At 59.2% G+C, this 13,518-nt stretch overlaps 1 protein-coding gene and 1 long non-coding RNA gene across 4 annotated transcripts in view; one reads left to right on the top strand and one right to left on the bottom strand.

Annotated features, from left to right (window-relative positions):
• The window catches only part of GALNT9 (polypeptide N-acetylgalactosaminyltransferase 9), a 130,419-nt gene that overhangs the window by 113,469 nt on the left and 3,432 nt on the right, over positions 1-13,518 (top strand). For 2 of the 3 annotated variants that reach the window (XM_024256802.3, XM_054528457.2), the window contains exons 7-8: positions 9,280-9,465; positions 11,727-11,864. In XM_024256802.3, the coding sequence (XP_024112570.1) occupies positions 9,280-9,465; positions 11,727-11,864 (324 nt within the window). Of the gene's footprint in view, positions 1-3,718; positions 4,277-9,279; positions 9,466-11,726; positions 11,865-13,518 lie in introns of those variants that run through there. The other variant, XM_054528458.2, reaches the window with a different exon arrangement.
• LOC129049366 (uncharacterized) lies at positions 5,719-13,495 on the bottom strand. Its single transcript, XR_008512426.1, has 4 exons — positions 12,929-13,495; positions 11,697-11,807; positions 11,326-11,544; positions 5,719-8,505 (listed from the first exon to the last, which is right to left on the bottom strand). It is a non-coding gene; the product is annotated as an uncharacterized LOC129049366 (long non-coding RNA).

Genomic DNA, 13,518 nt, shown 5'->3' with positions numbered 1-13,518 from the left:
TCTCTGTGGCCAGGGCCCCCACGGGTGTATCCTGCCAGGTCAGGGGGACTCTGGGGAATGGGCCACGCAGCGGCTGGGAGTGGGGTCCGGGCACAAGGGGCGCTGGGAAGCTGCAGGCGGGCGGGGCCGGTGTTCTCGCTGGAAGAGCCGTGGAGGCCTCGGCTGGAGAGGGGCCCCCGGGCTCGCCCACCTGCCCAGCTGGCATGGTTCCTGGTCAGGGCTGGTTCCCACCCAGTGTGGTTTAGAGTGCAGGGCAGCTGGGAGAAGCTCCAGGCCCAGGTTTCACCCCAGTTTCCCACGTGGTCAGGCGGGGCTGAGGGATGCAAGGTGTGGGAGCCGTGTCCAGCGCCCCGGCCCCCACCAGCACCTCATAAGGAGGGCGTTGCTCGGCACCCAAGAAGGCAGAGGGACACACGAGCAGTGGGGACGGCCAGGGGGTCTTCCACGCATGACGCCACAGAAGCCGAGCCACAAAACGAAATGAGCCTGGAGTCCAGGAGAGACGCACATCACCCTGCGGCAAGGCTGAGCGCCGGTTCCTGTTCCCACGCAGGAAGCCCTATTCCTGTGGGAAGGGCCGGCTGCTTAACCATGGGGTACTCCAGGAAGGGGCCGTCTGATCACTGCAGTGGCAGGAAGAAAATGAAGAGAGCAAGAGAGACGGCTTCTTTCTGAGTAAGGTCACGGCGCTGCCGGCAAGGCTGGGCACCCCTGTGCAGTGCGGCCATGTTTCCCGTGGAGACGGAGTCTGGGGCAACGGTTCAAGCCCGGCCACAGGCCCAGAGAGGACAGCGCCAGGCTTCCAGAACTCATCCCTTCACAGTGAGGATGCTGCTCTGCACCACCCTGCCAGTGACAGTTCCAGCCTTGTCGAGGGTTGAGAGTCGGGTGTCTTCCACCTGCCGTCACCCTGGAATTCACCTTCCAGACGTCAGCCGGGACGCACTGAGACCCAGAGATCTGTCGGGGCCAGGGGCCAGGCAGGAGTCTCCCCTGCTCCCGAGGGTGGCGCCCGAGTCCATGAGCGCCTCCCCTCCGAGCAGCCACCAGGAGCCCCGACGCCTGCCCTTTGTGCTTGCTGCTCCTGTCAGGGGTTTTTACCAAGTCAGCCCAGGAGCTGAGGGGCAGGGGTGGGCGGCTGCAGCCCTGGGGGTGGGTGGTCCTGCTCAGTGACAGCTCCATGGCTCTGGGCAAAGAGGCAGCTTCAGGCTTAGCCTGGTGGCCACGGCTCCTTGCCACCCTGCACCAGCCATGTGGCCTCAGGCGGAGGACCAAGCCTCTGTGCCTTGGCCTCATGTTCACCTGCAGATGACGAGGTTGGCCCCACCTGCCCTGGCACAGGGTTGTGGAACTTCCTCTTCACGCTGCTGCCACGTCCTGGTCCCGCTTTATTGGTTAGGGATAGAACAGCGAAAGCCCTCTTGGTTCCTCAGGCTTGCACTGATGGAGACTTGTGTCCCAGGACACACAGAGCTGAATGCTTCACCAGCGACCGCAGGGGCGCAGGCTCTAACGGTCCGCCGCCATCCTCGTTATACAGGCTCTCGGGTGCATATCTGTTGCCTCATGGTCTCAAGATGGCTGCCACTCCTCCAGACCTCACATCCACATCCCTAACAAAAAGAATGGAAAGGAGCAAAAGGTTCTGCCAACTGAGGCTGTTCCCTTTTTTAAAAATCAGGATAGGCCAGGCACTTTGGCTCACACCTGTAATCCCAGCATGTTGGGAGGCCAAGGTGGGTGGATCACAAGGTCAAGAGATCGAGACCAGCCTGGGCAACATGGTGAAACCCCGTCTCCACTAAAAATACAAAAATTAGCTGGGCATGGTGGCGGGCACCTGTAATCCCAGATACTCAGGAGGATGAGGCAGGAGAATCGCTTGAACCCGGGAGGCAGAGGTCACAGTGAGCTGATATCATGCCACTGTACTCTAGCCTGGGCAACAGAGTGGGATTCCGTCTCAAAAAAACAAAACAAAATCAGGATAAGTCACAGCTTTGCCAAAAGCCCTATTTCTGAGGCCCCGGCTTACACCTCATCGGCCAGGATTCTGTCAGCGGCCACCTCCAGCTGCCAGTGGGCCAGAGAAGTGGTGGTTTGTAGATGCGAGCCAAGTGACTCAGCAGAGTCTGGAGCCACAGCTCCCTCCACGCTCACAGAGATGGCGCCTCCCACCCACCCTACCCCTGGTGATCTGACGATGCCTCATAGCCAGAGTCCTGAGGACACCCTCCGAGCCCCTGCTTCCCTGACCGCAGCACAGCCTGCCCACGCCAGCTCTGCACAGCCCCACGGCCCAGGAGGACTGAGCTCGGGCCTCAAGCATGCCTGCGTCTCACCGCCAGTTAACCCCACTCGCCACCCATCTCCGCTCGGAGCTGGGGTTCGGGAAGCCGTCCCCAGCCAGGACTCCTGCACCTCCTGCCCGAGCCTCATGGCCCCGCTCAGTCCTCCAGCTGCACCCACACATGATCAGTATGACGTCTGAGCCTCGCCTGCCTTCCCTCTGGATGACAGTTTCGCAATGGAGGCCGTATGTCCCCAGCACCTCCGGGAGAACCCTACAAGCCCTGTTGCTTTGCTTGTCTTGACCAGAAGAACAGCTCCGACTTCACAGGACGGCCTCGCCCTCAGGCCCTCTGCCAGGCCCACAGCGCTGCCAAAGACAACGTCAGTCCTCAATGTACAGGGGGAATTTTTGACCCAACGCCCATGCACAGCAGGGCCCCTCTCCTGTCTCTCCTCTCACTGTGATGCTGCAGCCACGGGCCCAGGGACCCACCCATCTGTGGAGGAGTCGGCTGTCTTGCCATCTCTGGCCTCTAGAGTTACTGATGGCCCCTCAGCCTTGGTGTGTCACCCACACCACCCGTGTCTTCCTCGTGTGACCAGAAAGGGGTCCCCATCCAGACCCCAAGAGAGGGCTCTTGGATCTTGTACGAGGCAGAATTCGGGGCGAGTCCACAGAGTAAAGTGAAAGCAAGTTTATTAGAGAAGTAAAGAAATGAAGAGAAGAATGGCTGCTCCACAGGCAGAGTGGCCCCCAGGGCTGCTGGTTGGTTATTTCCTAATTAACTTTTGTGGTTATTTCTTGATCATTTGCTAAACAACGGGTGGATTATTCCTGAGTTTTCTGGGAAAGGGGCAGGATTTCCCGGAACTGAGGGCTCCACCCTTTTTAGACCACGTGGGGTAACTTCCTGACATTCCCATGGCATCTGTGAACTGTCACGGCGCTGGGGGGAGTGTCTTTTAGCAGCTAATGCATTATAATGAGCATAGAATGAGCCGTGAGGACGACCACAGGTCACTCGTTGCCATCTTGGTTTTGGTGGGACTTGGCTCCTTTACTGGAACCTGTTTGAGATGGAGTCTCTGTCTCCCAGGCTGGAGTGCGGTGGCGCAATCTCGGCTCACTGCAACCTTCGCCTCCCAGGTTCAAGCAATTCTCCTGCCTCAGCCTCCCAAGTAGCTGGGACTACAGGTGCACGTCACCACGCCCAGCTAATTTTTGTGTGTGTATATATATATATATATGTATGTATATATGGTTTTTTTTTTTTTAGTAAAGACGGCGTTTCACCATGTTGGCCAGGATGGTCATGATCTCTTGACTTCATGATCCGCCCACCTCAGCCTCCCAAACTGCTGGGATTACAGGCATGAGCCACCGCGCCTGGCCTACTGCAAGCTATTTTATCAGCAAGGTCTTTGTGACCTGTGACTTGTGCTGAGCTCCTGTCTCATCCTGTGACTTAGAATGTCTTCACCGTCTGGGAATGCAGCCCAGCAGGTCTCCGCCTCATCTTTCCCAGCCCCTGTTCAAGATGGAGTCACTGTGGTTTGAATGGGTCTGACACTTGGACTTCCGCCCTGGCTGTGGGGCCAGATGGTCAGGTAGCACGGGGGTGACCACAGGCATCGTCACTCAAACCAGGACACCTGAGAGTTACCGGAGATGCTATATTAATAATTACCCCAAGACAGGGGTATCAACTCCGATTGTCTTGGGCAGTGGGGATGCATGGCTAGTAACTGGCATTAACTGGTACTGACAACTATCTGCTGCATGCAAGGAAGCCACAGGAGTGAGGGTCTTTGCCAGCTGTACCTGCCAAAGCAGCACGGATGGGTCAGCTCTTGGACGTGTAACAATCCACTCTGAAATGTCGCAGCCTAAGACAACCATTTCCTTGGCCCACAACTCTGGGTTGGCACATGGTCTGTGTGGAGCTCTCAGCTGGCCTTGCTGATGCCGGCAGTCAGCTGCCAGGTGAGCGGGGTTGGCTGGTTGGGGTGGAGAGGAACGGGCTCAGCTGGGCAGGTTCTCTCTGCTCCACATGGTCTCTCATCCTCATGCTGGTGGCCAGGTTACAAGACAGAGATCAGTGTGAGCGCAGTCTCCTGAGGCCCAAGCGTGGCCTTGGCACTGGGTGGGTTCTGCCCCTTTCTGTTGGTCCAAGCAAATCATGTGATGAACGCCTAGGGTGATAGTGTCCCTCTCTCAGTGGGGAGAGCTGCACACACAGACGCCAGAAGGCGAGTCCAGCTTAGCCCCAGTTGCTCTCAGTGCAGAGTGCCAGCCGGGCTCCGGCCTCCTTCACCTGATCTTCCAGTGTGGCCAGGAAGGGGAGGGGCCCGGGCCTCCCGCCTCTTGAGAGCCCCTGAGAAGGGGGCCAAGTGCCTCTGGCTCCTGTGGGAGGATTTTGCCTGATCCTTAGGTGTTGGTCTCCTCTGGCCCACAGAGTGGAGAATTCATTGCCAATATTCATCTGAAATTTATAGAGGGTTAAACTGTTTCCCTTGAGGCTGTGATGGGAGAGCCTTTAAATTCTTCCTCTGCATAAGCATCAGTCTCCTGGGAACGCGGCAGGAGGCAGATCTGCCGGTCAGATGATGTACTGGTCCCTGGCTTCAAAATATGTGAAAAACTACACGGTCATTAACTCTGACACAGAAAAGAGACCTGCCCCGGGTGTGGGGACGTCGCACACCAGTGCCGCTTGCGCCAGGAGTCGTGGTCGGGGGTGAGGGCTGTCTTGTTCTTTCCCTGTTTTGCAGGGATTGGAAAGGGGATGTTGCTGAGGGCATGGGGGTTCACTCTCCGACTTTATCACTCCTGAGCTAATGGCCCTGCTGAAAAGCCAGGTCACGCAAGCTGTGAGCCCGTGTGCTTTGGGGGCACCTCACACTCCCTGAAAGCTCAGGGGTCTGCGGCCCAAGCCCAGAGACTGAAGCAGCCCAGTCCCCGGCTATGAGGGGTCCTCAGCTAATGATGGAAGCCGGCCGACTTCCACCGCTCGGGAGCCTCGCCTCTCCCGTAGCTTCAGTCCTTCTAGAGACACGGTGGGGGACCCGAGGGGCCGAGAGACCTGAGGCTGCATTCACCCAAGAAGGGGCCTCGGCACCACCCGCAAGCTCGGTACACACCGACGGGGCTGGCACCCGCGGAGCCAGCTTGGGGAGGCCTCGCAGACCACCCAGCAGTCCCACCAGGTTCCCACGTGGAATCACCCCAGCGCCGCAGAAAGCCCCAGGGACAGAGTGGCCGTAAGTGGCTGTGGGGTTCCTAAAGGAAACACATTCGTTCCGCAGCTATTTATCAAGCACCTACTGCACACCAGGCCTCGCTCTGAGCACTGGGAGGCAGCTGTGAGCAGAAGCGACAGAAACCCTGTCCTGTGGAGCTGAGTTGCGGGGAGGGACAGGCGGAGATGGGGACGGATAGCAGGTGGCGCCATACTGAGGGGTGTGAGCCTCCGGTCCGGACGCCCAGCCATGGGGCCAGGACGGCGGCTCTAAACAGGACATAGGGAGAGGACTCACCCTGAAGACTTGATGGTGACATTTGGGGCTTATTTTTACTTTTTATGTTTTCAGACAGGGTCTCACTCTTTTACCCAGGTTGGAGAGCGTTACGTGATCTTGGCTCACTGCAGCCTCAACCTCCTGGGCTCAGGTGATCCTCCCACCTCAGCCTCCCAGGCAGCTGGGACCGTAGGCACGCCCCACCCCACCCAGCTAATTTTGTTTTTTTTGTTTTTTTTCTGTTGCCCAGGCTCGCTGTTTTTTTTTTAATGGACAAATAGGATTATCCCCATTCGAGGGGTGCGGCGTGCTGCACTCAAGTCAGGCGACTGCACAGCCGCCATCTCCACATCTGCCGTTCCCTTGTGTGGGGGCTCGGCTCCTCCACCCAGTTGCCGGCTGGGTCATGGTCAGGTCCACGGTCCTCCCTCAGCGGCACCGGCACCTGCTCCTCTCTTCCTGTGGTTTTGGTCCTTTTTTTTTTTTTTTTTGAGACGGAGTCTTGCTCTGTTGCCCAGGCTGGAGGGCAGTGGTGTGATCTCAGCTCACTGCAACCTCTGCCTCCCGGATTCAAGAGATTCTCATGTTTCAGCCTCCTGAGTAGCTGGGACTATAGGCATCTGCCGCCACCACGCCCAGCTAATTTTTGTATTTTTAGTAGAGATGGGGTTTCATCATGTTGGCCAGGCTGGTCTCAAACTCCTGGCCTCAAGTGATCCGCCCGCCTCGGCCTCCCAAAGTGCTGGAATTACAAGTGTGAGCCCCTGTGCCCGGCCGGTTTTGTGCCTTTAACTAATCTCTCTCGCACTGGAGCTTTGAAGGCCGGAGGCAGTGGAGCATGCAGAGACCTGAGAAGGGCGCCCGGCGTGGGCACCGCCTGTGCCAAGGCGCTGAGGGGTGCGTGTGGGGGTGCTGGGAAGGCCAATGTGCTTTGAACCCAGGGGGTGGGCAAGGCGGGTGTCAGGAGCCCTGGGGGGCTTCGTGTTCCCTGGTGTGAGGCCCGAGGACAGGATGCTGTGGCGGGTGGGGGGACCGAGTCCCTGTGGCCTCTGTGCTGGGGGTAGACAAGGAGGCTGAAGCTGCTGGAGGCCACCCCAGAGGCCACTGTGCCAGGTGCTCCTGAAGACAGGCAGGCAGACGATGGAGGACAAGGTTCTGTCCCGCCCCTGGGGAGCTTCCTCCGTTCAGGCCCCTTCCAGCAAAGGGGAGGCCTCCGAGGCTCTTACCGCCCCCCGCACCCCGTGCGGCCCCACCCCCCTCCTTCTCACGAAACCTGGGTGGTCTCAGGTTGAGGTGGGAAGACATTGGCGGAGTGGGAGGGCAGCGGGTGGGATCCACCAGCAAGGCCTCTTCCCGCCGCGAACAGAAATCCAAGACAGAAAGGAAGCCCCGGCTCAGGGGGCTGGAAAACTCCAGGCTGGGCCCCTGGCAGCTCCAGGCCGGCTTTCCTCAGGCAGACAACAGACAGAAACCCAGAAACCACCTGCCACCATGTGAACCTGATGCAGAAACACGGTTCACTCCCTCGGGATGCAAAGGCCAACTTCAGCCAGGCACAGTGGCAGCGCCGACTCCACTGTCCCGGGGAAGGAGCCGGAGCCCTGTGGGTGACGTGGGACTATGGCGTGGCGGTGTCCCGGGCGGGGCTGAGCAGCGAGGAGGCTCTGGGTCGCCGGACCGGGCTCAGGGAGACTGGCGTTAGCTGCGTGCTGTGTAATCATCTCAGCGAGGGAGTGGCTCCCTCCTGCCCCGGACTCTGGATCTGTCCTGTGGTGGGCGGTCTCCGAGCGGCTATGAATGATCGGCGATGCGGCCTCCCGGTTCTCTCTCCCCCTGGGACTCGGCTTCCTGAAGGCAGAGAGTCGGGGGGAGGGAGGAGCCCCCTGCTCCCCCACACAAGGGACTGGGCCTCTGGGGTGGGGTGGGCTGACGGGCGGTCCCCGGAGGATGCAGCTAGGGGCCCTGTGAGTGTGGCCCTCTTTGGGAAAAGGGGTCTTTGCAGACGTGATTAAGATAACGGCCTGGAGATGAGAGCAGCCTGGACTAGGATGAACCAGAGTCCAGGGACGACTGAGGCATCCGAGCTCAGCTGGGCAGAGGCTCTGCCCTGTGCGCCCCTGCAGCTGGCACCACCCTCGGCCTCGGCACCTTCTCAGCACCGCAGAGCGAATGGGGCAATGCCAGGGCTGCCACTCTTTCTCGGGTGGTGGGGGGGGATTCGGGAGATGAGGCAAGCACAGTGCCCGCCCTGGGCCTGGCACACTCGTCCAGCGCGGGAGGCTCAGGGCTGAGGACCTGAGTACGGCAGAGCTTGGGCCACGTGGATCAGACCCATTTGTTCACAGTGACGTCAGCCCGTGGGTGGCACTGGCCTTTTTTTATGGGGTGGATGGGATGGGACAGCACAGGATAGGGTAGGATAGGATGGGACAGGGACTGGCTCAGGGCTCTCCAGGGAAACAGATTAATAGCAGATGGTGGGGACAGGGGTTTAGATGTGGATGTTCATCTAAGGAATTGACTCACCCGGTTATGGGGGCTGAGAATGCCGAGATTGGCCGTCGGCTGGCAGGCGCCCAGGAGAGCCAGTGGCGTGAGCTCCAAGCCTGAAGGCAGGGGACGACCCATGTCCCAGCCCGAATCGAGCAGAGTGTGTGAACGCTCCCTCCCTCGGCTTTTCTGTCCTACTCGGGCCTGCAGGGGACAGATTTAAACACGGCTCCCACCAGAGGCCGTGCACAGACCACCCAGAATCGGGAGAACAAATGTCCCAGCACCCTCTTCCCTGCCACGTTGACACAAAACTAACCCTCACAAGCAGGACAGCGCGGGGGGACAGGCCGGAGTGAAAGAGCACGTATAGGAAGGCTGGTATTGGTTAAGTGAAACGACACGGAAGGAAGTGAGCATAAAAGGATATGCAGTGACAAACACGTTTCTGCTACGCGTCGGGGTTCAGAAAGCCAGGGGCCGTGGGGTTTTATTAGCTGGGGAGGCTGGTTGGGTTTTTGGTTGTGTGTGTTCTGGGGATGCGTGGAGCGGCGTCTGCACAGCAAGCGGCTGTTTGTAAACAGATTGTTGGTGTGTTGGGGTGCTGGGAAAGGTGGCTGGTGCAGTGGGGCGGGGGGTTCCCTGCACAGAACAAGCACTGGGGGTGGGAATCACAGGGTGAAAAACCTGTTAAGTGTTGGGGTCAGTGGAATAAACTCCCCTCCCCACAGCCATCGTGTAACACACAAGAGAAGTCCCAGAGAGGAGCAGCCTGCACCGGGACCTTCTCTGTGGGCAGGGTCCCCTGAAAACAGCCCCGGGGAGCCCCGGGACCCACCAGGCCCGTCGGCGGTGCAGGTGCCCCAAGAACGGAGGGCTGGGCCCCTTGGCCTCTCACAGGCCCCTGGCTGGCTGGGCTGGCTGGGCTGCCCGCCTCTGTCAGGAAGGACGTCCACACCCAGTGCCGTCTCCCCACAGGTGTGGCAGTGTGGCGGCAGCATGGAGGTGCTGCCCTGCTCCCGCGTGGCCCACATCGAGCGCACCAGGAAGCCCTACAACAATGACATTGACTACTACGCCAAGCGCAATGCCCTGCGCGCCGCCGAGGTGTGGATGGACGACTTCAAGTCCCACGTGTACATGGCCTGGAACATCCCCATGACAGTGAGTCCCCCACGGGCTGGGAGCTAGGGCCACACCCCAGGGTCAGGGTCAGAGCCACAGCAGGGCCAGGCCGGAGGGAGGCCCCCTCGGGCCCCCCTGCAGGTGTGAGCGGGTGTGTTGACAGGTGTGCACAGGTGCAAGCAGTTGTGTGTGCGGGTGTGAGCGGGTGAGCTGTCTGCCTGCGAAGGAGCCTTCCTCACACTGGAAGAGACCAGCTTACACCCACCCCGTTGTGGTAGATGTTTTTCCTCTCAGCCCAGAGCAATTGCCCATGGTTAGAAGCCAGGGACGGGCAGCCTCTCCCCAACCTGGTGCCGCCGCCTCAGCCAGGGCCTCACTTAGTGCCCTGCACGGCACCTGTCAGCCAGCGCGGCCCCCTCCCCTCTGCCCCCCCAACCCCAGGCAGCCTCAAATGTCTGGCTGTTTCATGAACAGCTCATATGCTGTGTGCCTTCCCGTCCTCAGCACCACATTTTCTAGGTCACCCCCACCATGGCTGAGTCACGTCCATGGTGTGAACTGGCCCCTTGTGTGGATCCACTCGTCCGTGGATGGACATTTTTTATTGTTTCCCATTGGGTTTTGGCCTATGAGTGGCTGACCTGCTTCAAGTTGAGGATTGCTGTTTGTTTTCTAATTTGTAATTTCCCATAAAGAGCCTGAATTCTGGCTTTTCTCAAAGTGCCCCACCCCCACAACCCTAAGAAGGGCAGGTACTGAGATAGGCCGCGACCCATCCCGCCACACCCCAGCGTCTCTGGAAGCACCCCCTTCCTTCCCTGGCCACTGTAGGCGTTGGGTCCCTGAGTTCTGGGAGAACTCATCTTAGAAACAGCCTTGTTTTTTGCATCAACCCCAGTAAGAACCAGATCTTAAGTCATGACCTAGTGCGCGCACACACACACGTATATATTTACATCTGTCCACATACAGCGCTTTGCATACATAGCACCAAAGTCATCTTTCTCATTCACAATATACTACTTCTTAAAAATTCCCACTACAGCCCCTAAATTGGTTCACCACCCCCTGCTAGAGTGCACCCCAGCGTGTGGGTAACACAGCCTGAAGTGGCCCCAGGCTGGACCATTCACTGTGCAAACCCAGCATCCAGCCCCCAGATCAGCTCCCGCCAGGCAGATCAGGAGCTGTGGACATGTGCACTCATGTCTGAGAGATGAGAAGAGGGTACCCGGTGCTCCTACAGCCTTGTTTTCCATGAAGTGATACGGAAAACGTGCAGGGTGATGACCTCCCCAAATGCGTGGGCAACTGAGTGAGGGGCTCCAGGCCCCTGGGCAGTGAGGCCAGCAAATGCCTGTCACCTCCGTGTCCAAGGGCCCTGGTGTGAGCCTCTTGGCTGATTAAAGCCTCATCACAAAGCAACAATGAGTTTCTGGCATGATCGTCCCTACTTTACCAATGAGAAACTGAGGCACAGAGAAAGTAGGGGACTGCCCACACACCAGAAGGTGACGGGATTCAAGCCCAGGCCGCGAAGGCCAAGTCGTCTGCCCTCCCTGCAAGGCCTGAGCCTGGGCAGGGGGCAGGTGCTCCCTCAGGGCTGGCTGTCCGTCAGAGAGTGCTGGTCCCTACAGCCCCTCAGGCCCCTCAGGCCCCACAGGCCCAGGAAGACACAGACACCGCACTCGGCTGTGGGTTGTCACGGCAGAAGATATGGGTCAAAGTCAGCAGAGGGAAGAGACGCCTGGGCAGGGACCAGGAGAGGCCGGGTGCGAGCTCCCAGGTGTCCCCCCCCGGGAGGTCCCGTGGACTTGATTCTCCGGCACCCATGCGTGACAACACGTGCCAGGCGGGGCCAGCCAGGAGCCCCTGAGCCTCAGTATCCAGGGTCCTCACCAGGCTGGTCTTGTGGATATGGCTGACCTCGGTCTCCACCCTCCAGAGGTCAGGCTGATGCTGTGCAGCTAAGGCCAGGTGAGCAGGGCTGTCTTCTCAGGCAGGAGTTTCCTGGGCCCGGTGGGTGTGGATGAGCTGGCTACAGCAGGGGCCATCTGTCCATGCCAGGGCTGGTCTCTGGAAGGGTCCTTCCCATCAGGAGCAGCTGCCTCAGACCCTCTGTGGATATTGGGAGGCTGGGGGGTCCCACCTGGATGGGGCCTCAGCATCTGAATCCCCGGGGGAGGCTGCTCCTGTGAGGGGACTCGGTCCCTGGAGCCCCCCAACCTCATCATGGGGAAGACCTAGGTCATGGGGACGGTGACACTCACGTGCCCTCCCGCCTACTTCTGGCCTTGCAGAACCCAGGGGTGGACTTCGGGGACGTGTCTGAGAGGCTGGCCCTGCGTCAGAGGCTGAAGTGTCGCAGCTTCAAGTGGTACCTGGAGAACGTGTACCCGGAGATGAGGATCTACAACAACACCCTCACGTACGGAGAGGTAGCGCCTCCCCCGAGGGCCCCGTTCGGCCCGACACGCCTTCTGCCCTGACTCTCTCGCACACGTGTGCATTCAGGGTGATGCAGACACATCCACGTGCACACACAAGGTGCAGGTTCACATAAACACACACGCACCTGCAGACATGTGTGTCCATACACATCCATTCCTTCACATGGACCTCCCTAGAGGCAGGCAGTGTGTAGTCACATCCGTGCACACACGTGTGTTCACACGCCTGATTCAGACGTACCTACACACTCACATGTCTGTGTATATACGCATACACTCACCTAGATGTGTGTACAGAGACACATTCACAGGCACGTACGTAAATCCATGCAAACACTCATGTACAAGTACACGCGGACACGAGTATACATTTGCACAGTTTTGCTCATGTACACACAGAACTCTTCATACGCAGATGTATGTTTCACTAAGTGCATGAACCCCAAAGGGGCCTGCCCGTGCACAGATAAACATACAAGCCCTTGTTATCAAGGCAAAATAATGTGTGTGTGTGTACACGTCTGTGCATCCACATATGCAAAGCCGTGTTCATACACCACCGTGCATGCATGAAGGTGCCCACACAGACACACACGACGGGTGATATGCACACCCACACTCACGCAGGCACATCAGCTACTCAGAGACCCCCGTCTCCACTGGCCCCCACATGCACAGCGCTCTGTAAAGCCAGCGAGAAGGTGCTGCTCTTCTCCCCTCTTCCTGGTGCCTCCCACCATGAGACTCAAGCGTCCCAGCCCTGAGCTGGCACTCGGATGGGGCAAGGAAGAGGGTCCCTGGGGTGGATGGTCCTCGCTGAGCCTCCCCTCCCCGCAGCTCCTGGTCCACCCCGTGCTGACTCCAGTCCCTTGGGCACAGAGGTTTCCCAGGCAGCGCTAAGAGTGCATCGGGGCGCCGCCCCTGTCCCCCAGCCTCCCTGTGCTTCTACTCTGCCCACTCCGTCCTCAATTAGCCAAGCGCAGGCACCCCCCACCCAGAGCAGCCGTCACATCCAGACTCTGCTGGGCTTCCTCAACGGTCCCAATTCAAACCTGTGTGACCTCTCGTGGTGGCCGTGCTGGATGGGTCAGCTGCTGCTGCAAACCCAGCAGCCTGGAAACGCGGTGGACAAAAGCAATTAAGTGTCTACACTTGCTCACGAGCCAGGGCCACCCAGGCAGTGCTGCTGGCCTGATCCAGGCTGTGCTGATCTCCGATGGGCCTGTTCTGGCGGCTGGAGGTTGGCTGCCCGATGACAACCCATCCCCCAGCAGGCTGGCACGGGCTTGTTCTCAGAGGGCTGTCAGGATTCCTTCCAAGACAGAGTGGAAGCTGGAAGGTCTCCCAAGGGTCCAAGCCAAGGCCAGCCTACACTGCAAGGCTGGTGAGTGGTCTCTACCCACTCAGTGGGAGCTGCAAGGATGCAGGGAGCAGGTGGCAAGGCAGGGAAGCCACTCCACAGCCTAGGGCCTCCGTCCCTGCTGCTGAGCAGGGCTGACACTGCCGTCCTCAAGCGTCCCCTATTGAGTGATGGCCAAGTCTCCATCTGTGCATGGCAGACACATCCATGTCTCCATCAATGACAAACTCGGTCAGCCACCCCTTCCCAGGCGGTCCAGCAAGTCCCTTCCCAGGCAGCCCA

Source organism: Pongo abelii, chromosome 10, assembly GCF_028885655.2.
Source record: "Pongo abelii isolate AG06213 chromosome 10, NHGRI_mPonAbe1-v2.0_pri, whole genome shotgun sequence".
Taxonomy (NCBI): domain Eukaryota; kingdom Metazoa; phylum Chordata; class Mammalia; order Primates; family Hominidae; genus Pongo; species Pongo abelii.
Note: the sequence above shows the minus strand (reverse complement) of the source record. Positions and strands in the feature narration are given on the sequence as shown.